The following is a 22,006-nucleotide window of genomic DNA, read 5'->3' as shown; positions in this document are numbered from 1 at the left end:
TATATATGCGTGTATATATATGTATGTGTACACACACACACACACACACACACACACACACATATATACTTAGGCTTTCAGAGAAACGTGATTATACTTGAGTATGAAAGCCTAGACTTCATCATGTAGGATGGAGCAATAAGCAGGAAGAGACTGGAGCCAGGCAAAAGCAGTAAGCCAGGATAGCATATGTCTCTAGAGTATGGTGTGACATTGTTGGACATAGGCCTCTAGTCACACTCTTGCCCCCGACTCTCATAAATGTTAGGGAGGACATTGCTCCCTATTGACTCTGGACCTTCTTACAGAGGCATGACCTTTGCTTTCGGATTTGTCACTGGAAATTGGCTATAATGAAGACCCTCTTGCCAGCTTTCTCCTGTCAAGATGGAACTGGTTAACTGTTTTAATATTTGTAACCCTGAAGAGGAATGTCATAGACAGGTATCGTCTCCCATGACTAAACAACCATTAAAGCTCTGGGACCATGACTCGGCTGTAACAAGCACCAGAGTTGGTGTGGGGGAAGGTCATCACTAGTATGTGACAATAGTCAATCTCTGGGAACCTTGGTGGCATCAGTTGTGAAGCAGGGGTAGGAAAAATATCTACTTCATCTGGCTCTTGTATCACTCCCTTGCTATGGATGCTCAATGACTGAAGAGGTGGATGCAGGAAGAGATGCTGAAAGAGTCAAAGGGTAGGTATAGACCCTCTGGACAGGCTGAGTCAAGAACGGCAGTAAAGATGAAGATAGGAAGGGACAGAACACTGTTAAGAGGACCTTCCCCCCTCCCTGATGTTTGTAGACAGAGTTAAGATGAAGGATGACAATAATGGAGATTTATGGGGAATGAGGAAGAGGATCCTAAGGAAAGATGGCAAGTCAGTCCTACAAAAACACACAACAGCTGCGCACTGTGTTCATCTCACGGAGATGATGTTAGCTGAGCAGCTCATGTGGATTTCCTTCCGAGTACCTGAAAGTGAAGCTCAATCCTGCGGCTGGGCTGTGTACTCTTGGAGAATGGGTCTGTGTCTAATTCTGAATGAGCCCACCTTGTCTCCCCAGCAGGTAATGTGGTACCCAAGAAGCTACAAGTCCAGTCTGCTGACGTTAACTGAACTACTTTCTATCTCCCGATAATCTAGTACCTGAAAGTCACAGAAATCAGCCATCATCTCAAAGTGAAGCAGAGCGGCAGCCTACCACTGCCTCAAGGAGAGAGCACTGTGTACCTACAGGCCTTTCCTCTGTGGCCCCAAGTGCCTGCCACTGCGTGCCTTCCTCCTACCTCAGGAAGGGCAGCTGGGATGGGCCATTCTCCAGGTAAACATGACCTTGCTACCTCTTCTAGGACTGGGTATTAAAGAACCCTCTCTGAGGTCCAGACAGTCTTCTCTCCTACCTCCTTATACAACCAAAGTTGGCAAGTTCCAGAAAGGCTTTGCTCAGCGGGGGATAGACCAAGCAAATCCTGTCCGGTGGAAGGGGCCAGACAACATTCTGACTGATGGAATTCCCGTGAGCCACACTCACACTCAGAGTCACAGAGATGTGTCACCTACTCACAATGCTTTACAAAGTGTTACTTGAGCAAAACGTGTTGCCGTCATCCAGGCAGCCACACCTAAAGTAAAATTGACACTCCCATTTCCTTTCCTGTCTAGTCTAATCTAACTTCCACACCACCTCCTCTGCCCCATTTGGAGCAGAGGCTGCGTCTGGCAAAGTCATTTTAAGCCACAGCCAGGTCTGAGAGTGTAGATTCTTGTGAACAACAGAGAGCCACTGAAGGCTGTGCTGGAGTTTGGGACGATGGTTTAGAGACCATATACTAAGCGGAGATGAGGGACAGAGCAGGATGAACAGATAGAAGCTGCGGCCATAATCTAACTTAAAGGTTCTCAACAGGGACTTTAAAAAAGAATTACCTTGCTCCCACAGTCAACAGAGCTGGTCTTGGGGAAATGGAGCTATCAGGAATAAAGGAGGGTGGGCATGAGAACACGGTGGGCTGCAGACACCGGGTTCTATAGGAGGAAGAGGGACTTTGGCACAAGGGCAAAGGGTGCCAAGGGCAGAGACTTGTGCTCTACAGGTATCCTGGGTGCTCATGGCCAGCTGTAGAGTTAAACCACAGAGGAGTCTGACTCAGTCACCCTGTGCTTGAGCCACAGTCCTGGGAGAAGTTCTTAAACTGTGAATCATCTGTTCCCGGAGGAGCCCTCTACTGGGACCTGACAGAGGTCTCACTAATAAGGACAAAATTCAACTTCCTCAGGAAGACAGACAGTAATCCAGCTCTTGCTTCTCTCCAATCTCAGCCTCCACTTGCCCTCACTCTATCCTGTGGCCTCAGTTTCCCTAACGCCTATCCTTATACTTCCCACCAGGTTGTAGTATGTGCTGTATTTCCTGGGTCACCCTCTCTTCCCTTCCTGGCCTTGTCTGTTTCTATTTCTGTCTCACACACAGACCATTGTGGAGTCCTCAGGGACAACTTTGCAATGCTCCTACATAACCTGGTAGCCACATCTCTGTCTCTATAGCATCAGTGACAAACGCTCAGGGCACAGATTAGATCACAGTGGCTGCTTACACGCCGTCCCCCCCCCCCCCCCCGGCCCCCCCCCCCCCCCCCCCCCCCGTAGCCCAGCCTTGCCCTTCTGCATCTTCAGAGTTAACAACGTCTGCTGAGTGAATAAATGATGCATGAAGGCACAGAATTTGTGAATCGATAACCAGGAGCCGCTGAAAGCTGAAAATATGGGTAATAACTCCAAGAGTTTACAGAGGGAAGAAAAGAGTGGACTGAGAACTTCAGCAAACACACCAAGGTGGGGAGAGGAGCTAGGCAAGGACCCTGACGGGAGGAGGAGAAGGCAGAGATCCTGTGGAATCACAAGACAGAGGGAGAGTCAGGTGATGGCTGTGCTTGGCCAAGTGCTACCAAGGCTGAGACAGGCGGTGAATTTGTCAGGGACGTTGAAAAGAGCAGGCCTCGCTTCAGAAGGGGGAAATCCCGCAGAACACGCGGCTTGGACAGGGTGTGCTCTGCTGACAAACAAGCAAGCAACAAGGAAAGCTTCCTGAGAACGGGCCCCAAGCAATCCACAAACATAGGGGAAGCAGGTGCCCTGGGAGAAAGCAGCAGATGGCAGTGGTGTAGCCAAATCTAATACGATGGCCTGGAAGACAGATGTGCGACTCACCATGTGGGCATCTTGTCTCAAGGTCTAGCAGCGGGCTTCTTTTCCTCTTCACAGGTCATATTTGCAGAGTTAGCTGTTGTGGCTTTCCCTGTCTGACCCAACCCCATGTCTACTGCCAGTCTCTTTGAGTTCCTGCTAAATGACTGGACCATTTCCTACGGGAAGATGACAGTTGGAAGCCATCTTTCAGAGGAATTCCATGTATTTGGTCACCAAGTAGAGAAAAGCCAGTGGTCAAGAAAGAGTGTCCTTCTGTCCCATTCTGGACCCCTGGCGTTGAGCCAAAGCAGGGACCAAAGCTAATCTGGATATCTCTACTCCCATGGCTTATAGATCTATGATCCCAACCAGTCACTCTACCTGAGACTTTGCTTCTTCTCCTTTGACCTTGGTGCAGGGGCTTAGCCTGAGGTGTGGAGTCTCTTGGTTTTTCTGCTTTTGAGACTCTAGGCACTTCTGCCTCTGCCGGATATTACCCTTCTGGATGGAGGAGTCTGAGGGCACCCTGTAGGGAAGCCACAGGGACAGATGAGAACACACTGCTTTTGACATTAATGCTGCTAACTGCTAGAAAGATTAGGGGTGTGTTTTGACACAGAGCCAGGGTCCCTGGAGCTGTCACAAAGGTTGGCACCACTCAGAGGAGGGAAGGATGCTGTGGGCGTGATGCAGCAAGGGATCCTCAGCAGTCACACAGCAGACGGATGTCTAGGATGGAGTCTATGCCACCAATCCTATGCTCTTAGCACAGCCCAGCGTACCACCCCCAGTGACTGAGAAATTCTGCTATCACCTAAGTCCAGTCTCTCATGCTACTAAGTTCAACACGATTCTCTGGTTCAGGATAAGCGGGACTGATTGGTCTTCTCAGTCCTCCATAGACTTAAAAACTCTCCTCCAGTCGGCCACGGGTCATGTCTCTCCCAGGCCAGGCCGGACAAGGGCCTCTTCTTGTGGCTAGCTCTGGTTCCAGCAGATAGGTATACCTGAGTTCTGGGTAGACGTTCTCCAGGTACCACTTGAAGGTCTGGCAGTGTAGATTCTTCCTTAGGTTCAGCCTGTTCTCAATGCTGGAATGATGAGGTCGGAGGGTGGGACACGGAGACAAAACACAGCCATCAGAGGCAATAATCACAACAGTGTTACCCCCACCACCACCAGTGGCACACTCTACAGTCACACATCTCTAGAGGGGGCTGAGTCAATGAACCAAGCAGAGATTTCTCCAGCTCCAGACAGGCCTATGAAAGCAAGCAGCTTTGTTCTCTTGATGATGTAGTAATGACAGCAAGGACTTGTGCTTTTCTTTGAAAATAAAATTGGGGGTCTTTGGCATCTTCATTAAAAGCTAAACTGCAAGAACACTGAATGTGTCGTCAATAATTCACTGCTGGGATTCTGCATCCACCCTCACTCGCGGCCCTTCTGTGGTTGGAATACCCTTCCCGATTGCCCCAGTCCCAGAGCATCCCCTTCTCTGGATGGTCTTGGGGGTCTCATCACACATTCGTTCATCCAATAGTCGCTGAACATCCCTACATGACAGGCATTGCATTCAGTGTGCTTCGGGAAAATAGTACAAGTACCATAGTCCACGTGACCCTGAAGACAGGGCACACAGACACCTTGGAGGTGTATTCTGGTTTGATGGGTACCATGGTCCTCAAGTGCCTATTGATGCTGGAATGTGTAAGGAAGTGGAGCCATCTAGAAAAGTCAAAGGGTGGGTGAGGCAGGGGTTCTGCTGTAGATGGGGTGGATAGGAAAGCAGAGATCAGTGCTGTGAACAAGTCAGAAAGTTCTGCTACAGGAGCAACATTGGCCATGTGACCTTAAAACAGAAGTGCCTGTGAATGGGGGAAGTGAGTCCATGGAGGTCCACAAGAGGCACTGCTGAAGGGTGTCGGCTCTATCTCAGGGGCTCTGGGACGGACTTATGGGCCCTGTGCAGAGCATGACTTAGGGATGCTCTAAGGAAATCTTACCACTGCTTCTGGAGTGGGCCAGTTGGAGCAGAAGTGGGGACGGAGGTCAGGCAGAAGGTGACTGTACAGTCCTGGGGATCATTATACTCTTTTTAGTGAATTGGGTGGGAATGGAGACGGTCAATCCTTTATTCTTAAGACCTAAGTGCTAGTCAAACCTTGTCCTCAATGGGAAGCCAATGACAGTAGCCTTGCCTCCTGCCCATCCCCCTTCCTCCCAACCCTTTCTCTCTCCAAGACTTCACTCAAACTATTTTTCTTCCTCTTCCTCTCAGTTTCCCTCCTTCTTGTGCTGGGACTCAAACCCAGGGCCTCCTGCACCTCTAGCCAACTGCTCTACCACTGAGCTTCAGCCCCAGCCTCGAGACTTCTTAAAGCACATAGCACAGTCCGTCACCAGACCTCCCAGCCGCTCACAGACAAGGACAGCGTGCTTTTAGCATGCTTGATGTGCTGTGTGTAGAAAGAGCCTGGGATCTTGGGCTTTGAATGAAGCAGCAGCATCAGGACATGGTGATCGCTCAAACAAGTCAAGGATGGGGAACCATGGTGATTTCCAGACTTACGGGACTTGACACACATGGTGTAAGAAAGACTGTGGGACTTGACAGGGGACTACAGGGTGAGGGACAGATCCAGGAACAAACTTAATGAGGTTAACTTAGGACTTGTTCCACTGGAGATGTCTGGGAGACACCAAGGCAGAAGTGGCCATTTGATACTTGGGCATAAGAAACTGCCTCCCAGAGGAAAGGTTGCGGTTAGAAACACGGCAGTGAATAGATGCGGCAATGTCACCGGAAGGATGTATAGTTAATAAAAAGACAATTTAGGAGAGGGCCTCAGAGGAAGACCAGGGGCGGGAAGAAGAAACTAAGCATGGAGTTGGGATGGAAGACACAGGATTCAGGAGCAGCAGGAAAAAAAAGCCCAGGAGCCAGGAGTACCCCGGAAGGGAGGGTGTTGGGCTAAGCCTGGTGTAAATAGCCGCAGGGTTCAGAGGAGGAACCACTATACCATGATGCTTGGTCCTGGGCAGGCAGAAGATGGGCAGAGAGGTGGTGAGCAATGCTGTCGTAAAGGTAGCTATCATTGTGTATTTTCTTTGACCATCTCCCTTTCAAGTTAAGGAGTAGATGCAAACATGGAAGGGAAGGATACAGGAGAAGTAAACCAAGGTTGTAGAGAGAGGAGGTGCCTGGATATGGGCATGTGCACCCGCCTGCAGGGCTGGACACTCTACTAATTTGAAAGCCAAGCAAACGAGTCCTCTGGAGAATGAGATCAGGCAGCAGAGGTTTTGGAGATCTGCAGGAAATTCTACTGTCAGGTTAGTTTGGGAACTGCTCGGTGGAAATTTGTTCCTCAAAAAAGGACCCTCCGCCAACAATGCAGCATCACGTGGGAACTTATTAGAAACACAGACCGCAGGAATAAGATTCCATGTTCTAACACGCTCCCTGGGAGATCTGTGCGCTCATTAAAATTTGAGGGGCCCTGCACGGCAGGCTGGAGGAGATGAATGCAGACTGCGGGAATGTGATAAGTGTTGATTTATGAATAAATGCATCCATTCATAAACCCTGTATCAGTAAGTCAGACCTCCTCTGGAAGCACACCTGTCCACAGAGACAAAGGAGAGCGAGAAGGATGGTACAGTTGTGGCCAGGCTAATGGGTCAATTTGTCTTGGGAAATCAATATTGTCTATTTCATCCATAAACTAGATGTCATCCGTGCAAGAGGAAGAAAGGAGGTGCTGGGTTCAGGGGTGGGAAGGGAGTGAAGAAGGTTTAATAAAAGCAGTGGGTTTGAGCTGGTTAGGAAAGAGCAGGGCCAGGAGGAATCATGTGACTTTGTTGACAACACAGCCATGAAGTCCTATCAAGTCGGAGATTCTGAAATTCCACAAGACTGTCCAGCAGCCTTGCACAGGGGGAAGAAGAGATATAAAAGCATTGTGTGCGTGTATGTGTGTGTGTTCATGTGTGTAGGGGAAGGTATTACTAGGTGGACAAAAGAGCAAAAGATTGGAAGACCAAGTTGGGCAGTGGTGGTGCATGCCTTCAAATCCAACACTTGGGAGGCAGAGGCAGGCGGATCTTAGTGAGTTTGAGGCTACCCTGGTCTACAGAGTGAGTTCCAGGACAGCCAGGCTTCTTACACAGAGAAACCCTGACTTGGAAAAAAACCAAACCAAACAAACAAAAGATTGGGGAACCAAACTCCCCGAGGTCCTGCCTTTAAGTAGAGTAGAAGAAATCCCACGTGGGCGGGGGGCGGGGAGGATAAAGGAGGGAGGCTGATGGGACCCAGAGTTGTGACGTGGACAAGATACAATCCCTCAGGAGAGGTGGAGCGAGCAAACTGGAGCATGGGCCTGGATGGTGATGGTAGAGGTACAAATCACTTTGGCTGGCTCCGATCTAGTCCTCTGGTGCAGGGATGAACCCAACCCTAGAGGTTTAGGCTTCAAAAGACCACCTGCTCAATGGCCTTCTATGATGAGTGAGATGAGTAGGACAAAATGCCACAGTGGTCCCGCCTCCTCCCCAAGGAACACAGGTAACTGAGGGAAGTTGTGATTTTTTTTTTTCTTACTTCAGCCAGCTTGGAGCTGGGAAGTGCAAGGCCATATGGTTTGAGAATCAGTGTGTTGTGGGCCGTCAGGGTGATCTGTGCTCTCTACATAAACCTCAGTATCCTTACCTGTCAATCAGGGCTAGGCAACTGCATCTCTCAGAGCTTAGGGAAGAGTAAGGAGTAAAGAGATTCTGCATGGAGCAGTGTACCTAGCGTTTAATAAACATTTCTTCTTTCCCTCTTGTCTTTGCCTACGAAGCTTGACTATTACTGAAGAAGATATGTGAGCATGCAGTCCCCCTCCAAGGAAGGCATGAAGCTTGGAGGAACAAAGAAGTTGAGGAAGGAATTTCAACCTAGAGGGACGAGTAGCCCACGTTACCTATCCATCTACCATGCAAGGCTATGCTCAGTTTCCTCTACTGGAGTGGTCATGGAGGAGTGGAATCATGGGATAGCTGGCAAACACCCTGCACACCCAGAACAGTGTAGAGCATAAAGGGACCTGAAATCAGAATGACAACAGCTCTAGGCCTGGAGGAGGCTCCGGAGTCAGCTAAGGTGATGAGCCCCCGAGGTGAAGTCCCTCTCACTTCTCAGCCCTCATCCATCAGTGCACACTTACTTCCCGAAGGGTCTCTCCAGGGCGAAAGGTCGGGCTGCGTAGTAGTACTGTTTATATTCATCCATCCACACTTCAGCTGTCCGCTTGGTGTTCCTAGGGTGATAAGGAGTCTCAAGAGGGAGCTCATCTGGGAATCACCTGTGGACATTCCCAGGTGAAATAAACACCTGGGGAAAAGTTGACAGCAGCCACCAGGACAGAGGTGTTCACATCGCTATTTTTAGAATAGGCAAGTGTCCCTATCTCTGCAGGTATCCCAAGATGTAAGACTTTAGTAGTACCAACAGCCGTTCCCCCAAAGATACAGATCAGGGAAAAAAAAAAAATCACACCAGAAACTGAACTTTGGTGACTCTCAAAAAAGCAGAAAAGAGCTAGGAAAAGTAGGTGTATCATTTGCTGCCTGTCAATCTGAGTAGTAAAAGGTGGGGCTCGTGAGGACCAGCTAACCTCTGGGTCTGCTTGGTTAGTGAGCTTTTCCTCCAAGGTCTTCCACTTTCCCAGGGGACATGTTGAGGTCCCAGCTCCCCAAAAGTAAGGTTGGTGCACACACGGGCCAAGCAATGGTCACACATAAGGGATTAGCAATCAAGCTATCTCTTTCAGCACTTTGCCTGTAAGCTTGAGTCTGACCCTAAGCATAACCATGGAAGAAGGAGAGGCAAAAGAAGAGGGAATGGTTGTCATCATTCAGCAGTCAGGAGTACCAGGAAGATCCCTGAAGTCAAGAGCAGAGAGATCAAAAAATAATGAGGGCTGGTGGGTCTGGGAAGCTGATGTGCTCAGGAGAAAGGGAACATGGGTCTAAGGGATACCGACTTGCTCCTCGAGGTTCTTAGGTCTACTTTAGAACCCAGACATTTGATAGAGGAGCATGGCAAACCCTTCAGAGCTGGATTCTGAAAGGAGAGTTAAACACAGGCAACTAACTAAGAGTTAAAATCACCTGGCTAGCCCCTATGAGTGGCTTCACTATCTGAAAACTGGAAACTGCTTTACAAACACCATGCCTCTTTTCTCTAACCAGAATGGCCCACCCACCACTGCCCTGCAAGGATGCTTCCTGGCCAAAGCCCAATCTCAAATAGGAAAAACATCTGACGTCCCAGGATCCTGCTTCCCAAGCCAGTGCCCGTCCAGCGGTCTCTGATTCCTGCACAGTCATACCCCTGTGCCACATGCCAGATATCCCTGGCTACCTTTACAGTTTCAAAACCGGAAATCAATGGTGGCTGGCTCAGCCTTTGTTTCCTTGATGCTCCCTAGCCTGCCACCTTCTCCCCCCCTCCATCCTCTCCTCACCCACCCTGCCTTGTAAGATGCAGAACTTGACCACTGTTCAAACCCAGGCCTCCTGAGCTAGCTGTGTCGGGATACGACACACGCCCAGTCACATGGGTGATAAATCATGAAAGAATACCATAAATAAGTAAGTCAATAATCAAAGGATGGGAAGCTTCCTCCCCAACGCAAATGGACCAAACAGCAGAAAAGAAAAGGGGACTGATTAGGGAGATGAGTGAAGCACCTGGATGTCAAGAGACAAGAAGATCAAAGAAAAATATTTTTAAGAGAGTCGGGGGCTAGAAAGATGACTCGGCAGTTAAGTGGGCACTGTTGTCGCAAAGGACTCAAATTTGATTGGTTCTCAGCAACCACATTAGGTGGTGGGCAAACTGCCTGCGACTTTAGCTCTCCTCCGGCCACAAAAGGCAGCTCCATCCACACGTGCCCCTCCCTTCTCTGTACATATACATATAATTGCTTTTAAATCCTAAGAAAAATAGACATACGGGAATGTTTGAACAAGAGAAATATTGAGAAGATGTGGAAGGGAAAAGGAGAAAGGAGGAAGGACAGGCAAGGAGTCACTGACTTCTGTATCTGTGGAATAGGGTTGTTGATTGAGAGGAGAAGCCCTGAGCTGGATTATCAGGATGCCACTCTGGATTCTTCTAGTCTAGCAGGAGGTCGTGGAGCAGGCACAATGCTGCTCTCTCCAGCGTTTCCCTTCTCTTGTTTCTTCCCAGGGATGGCTCCCTGAGCGACCCAGCTGTTTCCCCTCTCCTTCCCAAGAGCCTAGAGGCAAACCCCTGCAGGATGGACCTAACCAGGGACTTCAATTACTGAAGTTCTAGGGAATGAGGTAGGTGTGGGTGGGCTTGGTGGGACTTCTCAAGTCTTGGAGATACCCTATGGAAGCCTTGACTCTAATGCCAATTGCTCAGGCAGAGTCAGAGTTGTAGGCGTGCAACTCGTGTATCATCCAGGATGCTCAGGCTGCCTGGCAGAGCTCAGACTCCGTTGCAAATCCTTGGCCTCTCTCGCCTTGCTACCGTCCATACACATTAGGCCAGAGCCCACACTTACTTTATGTATGTGTTGGCGTTTCCATCAGGGAAAATATATGGATGCTTTTTCCTGAACACGTGCCCCACCCGGCTGCAGGGGATGATCTCCAGGCTGCCTCCACACATCCACACTCGGAAGGAGATTTCTGCAAGACATCCGTATTTCTCCTGTTACTTGCCAGTCTTTCTATACTGATTTTAAAGTACTGAGCCTGGGGCTTCACGGGCATCTAAAAACAAATCTTACAGTTAGGCTGTGTGTTCCACTGTTTAAGTGCACATCTAATCCAGTCCAATACCATGAAGACTGGACCTGGAATTGCCCAATAGACAGTATGGAGATGTGGGCTACCCTAGTGGGGTGTTTGGGAGATAACAAAAGGCTTGCTTTGGGATATGGCACAGGACAAAGGCTTCGGTGTGGAAAATCAGTCACAGTCCCCCTCTGTGACCACACATAGTTAGGACAAAGACGGAGGACGAGACTGGCCAGGTGGCTTAGCCTGAAGAACCAACGTGATACATCTACCTCTTCCTGTTTGCTGCTGAGTGGTGGAAGATGGGATGGAGTCAGGAAAGGCTGTGGTTAGCGTGGTTTTCTGTTGGAGCTACTCAGAGTAGGAAGGCTCCAGGCCAGATTTTTGTCTCAATGATAGCCCCAGGGAATCAGGCAGATGGTAGCAGCAGGGAGAAAGGGACAGAAGAATCCTTCTTCACTGCCATTGTTTGAAACTGCCTGTGTAAGGTGACACTGAAAAGCATCTCTTTTTTATTGCTTTATTGAGCTCTACATTTTTCTCTGCTCCCCTCCCTGCCTCTCCCCTCCCCTTCAACCCTCTCCCAGGGTCCCCATGCTCCCAATTTACTCAGGAGATCTTGCCTTTTGGTACTTCCCATGTAGATTAGATCCATGTATGTCTCTCTTTGTTGTCTAGGTTCTCTGGGATTGTGATTTTTAGGCTCGTTTTTCCTGCTTTATGTTTAAAAACCACTTATGAGTGAGTACATATAATTGTCTTTCTGGGTCTGGGTTACCTCACTCAATATTATGTTTTCTAGATCCATCCATTTGCCTGAAAATTTCAAGATGTCGTTATTTTTTTCTGCTGTGTAGTATTCCATTGTGTAAATGTACCCATTTCCCTTGTCCATTCTTCAGTCGAGGGGCATTTAGGTTGTTTCCAGGTTCTGGCTACGACAAACAATGATGCTATGAACATAGCTGAACACATGTCCTTGTGGCACTATTGAGCATCCTTTGGATATATACCCCAAAGTGGTATTACTGGGTCATGAGGAAAGTTGTTTCTTAGTTTTCTGAGAAATCGCCATACTGATATCTAAATGGGCTGCACCAGCTTGTACTCCCACCAGCAATGCAGAAGTGTTCCCTTTACCCCACGACCTCTCCAGCATAAGTTGTCATCAGTGTTTTTGATCTTGGCCATTCTTACAGGTGTAAAATAGAATCTCAGAGTTGAAATTAGAGAAAGAAGTCAGAGAAACATCAGTTTTCACAACAGCCACAAATAGCATAAAATATCTCGAAGTAACTCTAATAAAACAAGTGGAAGACTTGTATGACAAGAACTTTAAATCTTTGAAGAAAGAAATTGAAGAACACACCAGAAAGTGGAAATATCTCCCATGCTCTTGGGTAGTTAGAATTAACAGTAAAAATAATCTACAGAGTCAAAGCAATACCCATCAAAATCCCAGCAAAATTCTTCATAGACCTCAAAAGAATGGTACTCAACTTCATATAGAAAAGCAAAAACCAAGGATAGCCAAAACAATCCTGTACAATAAAAGAACTTCTGAAGGCATCACAATCCATGACTTCAGGTTCTACTACAGAGCTACAGTACTGAAAACAGCCTGGTATTGGCATAAAAACAGACAGGAGAACCAATGGAACCAATAATAATAACCAGGAGGACCTGGGTATTAATCCACATACCTTCAAACACCTGATTTTTGACGAAGAAACAAAAAAAAAATCAAATGAAAAGCATCTTAAGACAGCTGTATGGCTGCTTTTCAATTCTCTATACACAATGCTCTCCTTACTGAGTCTGTTCAGACTCCCCTCCCATCCCCCACCCTAATGGGCACATCAGTGGTAGAAAGGGGAGAAAAAGCAATGTCTAAGTTGTGGGACTCCCTGCCTGGCCCATGCTCCTGTACTGAAGCTCAGGTGTGGGGACAGGCCTCTTAAGGGGAAAAACACCCGAGTGGCTGCCCCCGTGACTCAGTCCTAGTCCAGCGACAGAGAATGGGGTGTGGCTATTTCAGGGCCTCTCTGTCCTGCGCCAGCATACCTCCAGCAGCCTGGGTCCCACCTTTCAGTCTCCCTAGGTTACCTCACATGGCCTTTCTCTTCTGCTTTCCTCCCATGTCCTGTTATATCTGCATCGCACCAGCACTCAGAGCAGGCACCAAAGCCCGGATTCCCCCTCCCCTTCCCTGCCCTCACGTGTTCTCTGCAACCTTTTTTGCCCCCCTCTGCCACCCTGCTGCAGGCAGGAGTTCCTTTATACCAAGCCTACTCCACTGTTTCAATACCTGCAGCTCTGCCTGCCTCTCCCGCCCAGGCTGCACCCAGAAAAACAGAGCAAAGACACAGGAAGAACTTGGCTTTGTCTATAGTGGCCTGTTAGATACATCCTTGGGAAAGCAGGCTTCTGCTTGCTGAGGCTTGATCTTGATCTTGTGAGTTAAACCAAGACGGTCAAACTCACCCACAGAACTGCTGTTAGCATCAAATGGAAGAGACTTATGAGAATGTCTGTGAATCGAGCACTATACACCCTGGGGAAGGCAATCTCTTGAAAACTCAGCCACTGACATCACCCACCAGGGTGTGCTTCTTCACAGGCTTCCCCCTCATTCTGTCAACACGACAGGAGACCCTGGACCTTATTAACTTAATACCGGAGATTTTACATCTCCTCAAAGGTCCCAGATATAGAGAATTACATTCGGCTACATCATTGTCTGAGACTGGTGTTTGTGAGCCACCTAAGCAAGGTGTGGTTCAGCTGCCTGTGACCCACATCTTGTCCAGACACTACAACAAGGGACCTCAGAGGTCAGATGTGGAATCCTGTCCATGCGTGTGGGACTGTTTTCCTTTTTGGTGTGTTCTCCCATCCATTCTTCCCCAAGAACCCCAAGAAGGGTCTGCTCTACTTTCTGGAAAGGAAACCTCTATAAAGCCCAACAAATGAGATGATAGCCTGGCTTATGGGATATATGCTACACACTTTGTGCCAGTCTTTCTCTAAACAGATGCATGTGTTTCAGCTAGCGTCTTCTTTTCCATGTATTCAAATGAGACATATGTTCCCACATTTGAAAAGCAAATTCCTACAATCACAATCCCATCCTCCCCACCCTATAAACTACCTCTTTCTCTGCAGTTTCTCTGCTCAGTTTTTCTTTTCAGAGTCCATTAACCCCTGCTATGGTAGTTTGAGTGTAATTGGCCCCCAATTTCATAGCAGTGGCACTATTAGGAGGTGTGGCTTTGTTGGAGTAGGTGTGGCCTCGTTGGAGGAAGTGTGTGTCCCTGTGGGGGCGGGCTTTGAGGTTTCCTATGCTCAGGATACTGCCCAGTGTGATAGTCAACTTCCTTTTGCCTACAGGATGTAGGACTCTCAGCTCCTTCTCCAGCACCACATCTGCCTGCATGCCACCATGCTCCCCACCATGATGATAATGGACTGAACCTCAATTAGAAGTTTTTCATTTATGAGTTGCCGTGGTCATGGTGCCTCTTCACAGCAATAGAAACCCTAACTAAGATACCTGCCCACTATGGGTCATGTAGTCTCTCATCTTAAACGGTTCCATCACCTGGCCCTTTGTCCCTCTCTTCTCCTTTCCTCGGGTACACAATCACGGAATGTCTTTCCATCACCGAATGCTTCATTGCCTGATTTCAGGGCCCGCTCAAGGACACCGCGGACTGGCATGTCAGCAGCCCCAGCTCTCCTTCAGGATGCAGTGCTCGACCTCAGGGACAGCTGACACTTCAGAGACACACACAAGCCACCATGCCACCTCGTCTACATCTCTCGGCATCACCCCACAGTCCCTGCCATCTTTCCCCTAAGCCCATCGTCTCCCATTTCACTTTCCTGTGTGCTGTGTTAGAGCCCAAACTCGAGCTCCCCCAGTTCCTCAGACCTTAGCCAAGGGAGGCAATAGCACCTTCCTGTGCTTCTAAGGCCGGGCAGTGTCTTATCCATCTTCATAAGGATCCCATTCAGTGCTCATTGGTGGGCTTCTTCTCTAAGGCAGCTCTGGTAGGGTGACTGACAGCAGGGCACTGGAAATGGATAGGCTTTCCCCGGCTCCATTATCTGGACAGCCTTCTTCCTCAGTGCTGAGCACCTGCTGCTGGCCAGGGCACCCACAGATACAGATTCTGATCTCAAGGCACCCACAAAGTAGGACAAGCAGCAAACACACAATCAGCTAATCCCCTCCTGCCTTATGGAGTCACACATCCAACCCTACCGAACGCAGCTCTCCTTCAGGCCAGCTGCTCTATCCAGAGGACTCTTGGCCTGGGCTAAATTTGGTTTCTCAGATCTCAAGCCTAGACTGTTGTAACTGGAGTTTTGGGAGACATGTGACCTGTCATAGGTCCCGGTATTGTTGCTTGAGTCAAAAGGCTGTCTGAGGGGCACAGTGTGGTGTTTTCAGGCTGGTGTAATGACTTCTAAGCACCACTCTGTGGAATTCTTAAAATCCAGGATGTTCAAAGAGGCTGCCTTTATCAGTACCGTGACTTCAGAAGGATGAGCAACTGCTCTTGCGCATACACCAGGCCTGCTTGGTTGGCAGTTTCGTGAAAGCCTTTGGGAAGGTTAGCCGATCCGTAGAGGGCTTGGACAAATGCCAGGTTCACAGAGGCTGAGGTGTGAAGCCACACATTCTCAGAGCCTTGCTCTCCAGGCTTGCACTCATACAGGGCTATCATCTCTTCAGCGAGGCTGGAAGGAGCCAGAGTGTTTGTGCGGAGAGCCTGCAGGAGTTCTCGCTCAGTCGGCCCCTGCATCATCTCCCTGGTGATGAATGTCACACAGACCCAGATCTACTCTGCATTCCAGGCAGGGAGATGTGCGATTACTCCATCCTCACCGGCGGCACTCTGATGGGATCTTATTCTTTGAACTTCAGATGAATATTTGAGAGCAAATTGCCCTCATGCCCCCCATTCCCTTCTCTTGTCTCCTATCTCCTCATCATCCCATCAGCTAGATTTACCACCTCTTGGAGCCCTCACCTTTCATTAGACTCAACTCCCATCTGATGAGCCTGTAAGTGGTGGGCAGGAATTCAGGGGACAGCAAGAGGCTCTTTCCCCAGGAAGTACACTTCATTTTGTAGCCTGTTTTCTTTTTTTATTTCTTTTTTTTAAAGACTTATTTATTATGTATACAGTATTCTGCCTGTGCACCAGAAGAGGAGGGCACCTGATCTCATTACAGGTGGTTGTGAGCCACTATGTGGTTGCTGGAAACTGAACTCAGGACCTCTGGAAGAGCAGTCCATGCTCTTAACCTCTGAGCCATCTCTCCAGCCCTGTAGCCTGCTTTCTAACAAAGGCAAAGGGCACCAATTCACACAAGAACAGCTATTTGTACTGGTTCTGTTTATTCTTCATTTATTTATTCTGTGTGCGATGAGGTGTGGGGTGTATGGGGGAAGGTCTACACACGTGCATAGACGCCACAAAATGTGTATGGCCATCAGAGAACAACCTTCGGGTGTTGCTTCTCTCCTTCCATATGTGGTTTCTGGGGTTTGGACTCAGGTCCTCAGGCTCTGGGACAAGGGCTTTGCCCACCGAGCCATCTTGTTGGCTCCATGGTCCTTGTTTTAAATGGATCATCGTATTCTGATGTAGGCAATCATGATAGCTATTCTACCTCTTTTCCAGCTTAAACCAGTTGACAGTTTTAAGGGAGACAGTAGTGGGCAGAAGAGACATTCACCTGGCTATTGTCATTCATAGATGTGCCCTTATGTGGCCGGTAATTCAGCAATTTTCAATTTCCCAGTTTTTACCGAACCAAGAATCGAGCTCTGCGCTAAGGTCTGTATGTATTCCTCCTTGGTTCCTGGGTTGCAGATTTAATCTCCAAAGCAAAACAGTTGAAAACACAAGACCTCTGGAGGGGTGGAGGATCATGAGGAATTGGCTCTGGTGAATGGATTAATACTATTATGTAGGGAATGAGCTTGCTATCACAGGAATCTATTTCTATAAAAGAATGAATGTTCCCTCCATACTCCTCCTGCCCATAGTGTCTTCTCCTGCTTCTACATTTTGCCATGGGATGATAAAGCAAGCAAACCTTCTCCAGATGCAGGCCCCTCAATCTTGGACCTCCCACTTCCTGAGACAGTAAGAGATAAGTCTGTTCCTTATAAGCTTATAATACCCAGCACGGTATTGCCCTATAGCAGCACAGAATCAAGTAAGCCATTGCCGTTGTACTTCAGTGAATGCTCTGGTTTGACAGAGTTCATCTTATTGGCCAACAAAAGACAGTTTTGGATATGTGAGCCAAACTGCATTCCATCCCACATCCGGGACACACAATGGAGGCTGTACCCAGGTCCCTGCTTCTGGACAAGTATTGACTACATGTCCACAATGGTCACTGATGGCCATGTGACTACAAAAATCCTTTAACTTTCCAATCTCTGCTGGCAAATAAGCAACCGGTGTCCCTATTTGACACGATGTGGAGCATTGAGGAGGAGCAGCAAAGGGTGGCCTGTGGTGTCACCTCCGGACCCGGAGAATCAGAGGTGGCACCGCGCTCTTGCAGAACAGCCCAAAGAGCATTACGAATCAAGATACTTTAGCTGGCTTTCTGTCTGGAGAAAGGTGGTATCTCCTCAATTGGGAGTGTTCTTCCTCATTGAGGCCATTTCCCTAATCAAGCAAAAGCATGGGCACTGACGCATCTCAGCAAGGTCGCCGAGCCCTCCTTTACTGGACATTGGTCATGTCATCCTGAAGGAAGGCAGCCAACACTGCTGGAACAGAGACTTGGCTGTCTTCACGCAGCCCCACGAGAGACACATATGATGAGTTTTTTGCATTCCTTTTAATGATTCACCCCAGACTTAGAGGGCTTGGGAGGGGCCTCTCCTCTGTCTTACATGGCTGCAGGTGTCAGCAGGACTGTGTTCTTTCATGGATGCCCTGAAGAACTTGCTATGAAGCTCTTTTTGGTGTTTTCAAAAGTTCCTTAGGGCTACGGAACTTAGGCTCCCTTCTCCTTGCCAGTCAATGGCCCAGAACTCCTTCCAGTTACTTCCCATTGTCTCTTCTATCTTCAAACTAACAGCTGCTAATGTCCCTTTGGAGCATGGCACCTGACTTCTGCCCCCTCTCTGCTGCCTAAGAAAGCCCTCTGATTTTAGAGATCCTGTGATATTAGTCTGGATGTGTTTGCAAAGCCCCCTAACTTGAGATCATCCATAGTGAGCTCGTCTCATTACCCAAAAGCCTTGTGTCACATCTGGCCACAGCCTATCAGGTTCCAGGTATGAAAGGGGTGGGCATCTTTTTGGGGAGCAGATCACGGTTTCCACATTCAAGCCCTAGAAACAGGCTTAGTGAGGTGAGGTAACTTTCCCAAGGGTACTTACTGATAACTATGGGCTTCAGACTTAACTCCTGGCTGATCTCACAGTGTGAGTTCTTCCTGTACCACACACATCCCCTGAGCCTGGCATAGCCTGGCATCCCAGACTCCATTCTGAGGATGGTGGGTGGTAGCAAGTCTCTTTTGGGCTCTACCTCATCTCTGTTCGGCACTGTCCTTCATGCCCACTGTGCTACGGAAATCCCCCGTTCTAAATTCAGGAATCCCATATTCTCCTGACATGTGTGCCAGAGTTTCCTGTTTTGGGAAATATGAACCCCCCAATCCCCACCCTGCTGCCTACACTGTGTGACTGGGAACAGATTACTTTTTTTTTTCCTCTAGAGACCAAAAGCTAAAAGTGAGATGTGGCTCACCGCAGAGTAAGTAGATATATTGCATGTATCCTGTGTTATGTAAATTGGAGTTTAAGTATCCAATTTTAATGCAAATCAACCTCTGAAAAAAAAATCTAAAAGCCACATTTCCTAAAGCTTGCTCCTACTCTAAACTGTGGATATAATTATCAAAAGTGCTCTCAGCTCATTTTAGAAACACTTGATGGGAATGAAGTAGCAGGGTCAGCAGGTGGGGAGGTTAACCAAGACACAGTATGGCTTTTACAAGGCCCTGCAGCCAATCCATCTGCAGCCACTTCTAAAGGGGAGATGGGGCTGGGTAAGGGTAGGGTTGGGTTTGGTCATTGTCACCCTGGCCAAAGAGCATGTGTGATTTTGGAGCTGTGAACCGAAATCAGCACTGCATAGGCAAACATATCTAGAGCACAGGGAAATTCTATTTTCTGGAAAGGACGGACACTCCAGCCTGCTGCTGTCGTGGACATAATCAGAGACCCCTCAAACATGGCTCCACTGAGTATTTCACAGTAGCGCCTGGTGTATTGTAGTCTGTCCTACATCCTCCTCATCCCAGGTCCAATCAACCATGGATTAGAATTTTATTGAAAACAGAAAACAACTGTGCTTGTTTTAAGCATACATGTAAAGCCATTTTCCTCTCTATCATCCCCTAAACCATGCAGTTCACAACTGTTTATATAGTATTTACATTCTATTATGAATTACAGTTCATGGAGAAATGATTTAAGAAATATGGGAGTTTGCACATAGGGTCTATGTAAATTTTACACCATTCTATATAAGGGACTTGAGCATCCGTAGGTTGGAGAGTAGGGGAGACATCTGTTTCTGAGTTGCCTTCCTACCCAGAGATCCCTTCCCATTCAGTCTCTCGCTTTTCACACATGCATTTTGTGAGCAGTATCAACTATTCTGGGCCTTGAGAACCAGAAATGAGATGAACTTTATGCTCTTGTCTTAAGGGAGCCAGCATCAGGGCAAAAACAGACAATGAGACAGACACATACTTAGAGGGTAGGCCGAGGGAGACAGAGGTGGATTGATCGTTAGGGCTTGGTAACTTGGTGTGTATATGGGGGCGGAGACTCCCGATTGGCCCTACGGGTGGGATTCCTTCACTAACAGGCAGCTTCTTTCACCTTCTTTTGTAGCCAAAGCACTGCTCACACCCTCCATCCACAGAGCTGATCAGCAATCACGTGGCCCCACATTGGAATCCTCGCCTTCTCATACTTTGGGGTCTGGTTTACCAGCCCCTTGTAAATGTTACCCCTGGGCACACAATCATGTGTTGAATCCATTCTTGGGAAAGGACTTTATTTTCTGGTATACAAAAATAAAAAAAGAAAAAGAAAAAAAAAGAAAAGAAAAGAAAAGAAAAGAAAGGGAAAAATTCCAGAAAAGGCTTTTAAAGTGCGGTTAGCCAGCTACAACATAATAGAATGTTGGGGTGCAGGGAAACAAAGTAGATGCTGTGGTGGCTGTCTATAGTGCTCCTCTGTGGTCGCTCACAAAAATCTTGTGATGGATTATAAAACGTCTCTCCCACACCTCCCAGGGACCGATTCCCAACTTCTCTATTCAAATCAGCCCTTGGTGATGCCAAACGACTCGGAAGCCGGCTTGAAGAGATTGCATCTTGATTTGCGCAGCTGTGTGCTAGCATCATTCTAAAGGAAGGATACCGGGTAAGTGGGACCAGAATGTGCCATCCTGCAAATGACAACGCTGCCTGCATCCCAATGTCACTGATGTCCCCAAGAGGGGTGGATCATCCTCACCTTGTGCAGTTCACGAGAACAGGAAGAATCTCAGCAGACAAACTGGGTGGAGCTCAGAAAACTGAAGGGTTTTCTAACAATTCCACAAAGAAAAAAAAATCTCAACCGAGAATATGCCAAATAGCAAAGAGGTTTCTGAATCTTTACGAGCAGCATTGGAGCAGAGACAGAACCACAGCCATCATATGGGCTGCAGGGCACACTTATCTGCTGGTGGGAAGAAGGGCTGTACCTTCTCATCAAGTAAGGAATGCTATGAGCCTGGGGACGTGTAAATAAATGCTTTTGTGTAGTAAGATACCCGGCTTCACCAAGGCTGGCGAAGTCAGACTTAGCCTTGAAGCCCAGCACATTCACAGTCTCTGTTACATTGTCCAGGACCTGCAATGACTGAGTACCCCAGGAGGGGAGATGTTCTTGACTTGTGTGCTGGCGACTGGAGATTCCAGTTTTGTTTACTGTGCTTCCAGTGTGACCTCCGCCTGGCAAGAGACCAATTTCCTGACAGATTTCTTCCCTATTCTGCCCAGCTTGGGAGAACAGATGCTGTGGATTAGGTCAAAGCCATAAATTTCTAGGAAATAATTCTTCGTGCCCGAGGAAGAGAGCCATAAAACACCCTAAAGGCAGGGATGGGGACAGCAATGGCAGACTGAGCCAATGGATCACTTTTCTGGCCTGTGTACTGCTCCCCACGTCCATGCCAGCACGCCCCCCCCCCCCGGCACCCACAGAGGAGAAGCACCCCTCACGTAAGGACTTCTCCTCTTACACTTCTGTGACTGGTTTGCTCAAGCAACAGCCACTGTGGGTCTCCTGCACACCAGGCTCTAGGCACACGGAAGGACGGAAGGATTGGAGATCTTCAGGGACAAAGAAGACTACATGGCATCCCCATGTGGTCTCACTGCCTGGGTAGACACTCACTCACCCATGGGATTCTGTCAAGACTTTCATAGCACCCCCAAGAAGGAAGGCTGTTAAAACAAAGCTATCCTTTCCCACGGAGGGAAACGGGACAGCTTAGATGGGTGAAATCTTACCTGAGCTGTTTTCCCTGAGGCTGCAAACGTCAGCCACTGCTATGTCCAGGCCGGGGCAGGGCACCTATGTGTAGTAGCCAGCCACTCCCCACCCGCTTCTTTTCCCACTGGAAGGTAAGGGTAAATTACTTCGTGCTTTTTGTGGTGATGACCCCAGAACTACAATGAGACGGGGTCACTCTCTCACTCCTGTGCCACATTCTTTTCCTCCTTGGTCTTCTTCACCTCCAGATTCCCAAGGTCAGCGCTTCTAGCTCAAGCCCATATCTGGTCCCATGGACTTGGCATTCGTTCTTAGCTCTCTAGGATTCCACATCTTTCCCCCTTGAAAAGCTGCTCGAGCATGTGTCCCTGGTCCTTGGTATCT

The 22,006-nt window shown here is 48.3% G+C and overlaps 1 protein-coding gene across 1 annotated transcript in view; it reads right to left on the bottom strand.

Moving 5' to 3' along the window:
* Nucleotides 1-22,006, bottom strand: part of Galnt14 (polypeptide N-acetylgalactosaminyltransferase 14) — a 223,687-nt gene that overhangs the window by 7,829 nt on the left and 193,852 nt on the right. The window contains exons 10-13 of the mRNA XM_026789697.1: nucleotides 10,779-10,905; nucleotides 8,409-8,501; nucleotides 4,203-4,286; nucleotides 3,577-3,721 (exon numbers count right to left, since the gene is read on the bottom strand). Of these exons, the coding sequence (XP_026645498.1) occupies nucleotides 3,577-3,721; nucleotides 4,203-4,286; nucleotides 8,409-8,501; nucleotides 10,779-10,905 (449 nt within the window). The remainder of the gene's footprint in view (nucleotides 1-3,576; nucleotides 3,722-4,202; nucleotides 4,287-8,408; nucleotides 8,502-10,778; nucleotides 10,906-22,006) is intronic.

This window comes from Microtus ochrogaster, unplaced genomic scaffold, assembly GCF_000317375.1.
Source record: "Microtus ochrogaster isolate Prairie Vole_2 unplaced genomic scaffold, MicOch1.0 UNK26, whole genome shotgun sequence".
Taxonomy (NCBI): domain Eukaryota; kingdom Metazoa; phylum Chordata; class Mammalia; order Rodentia; family Cricetidae; genus Microtus; species Microtus ochrogaster.
Note: the sequence above shows the minus strand (reverse complement) of the source record. Positions and strands in the feature narration are given on the sequence as shown.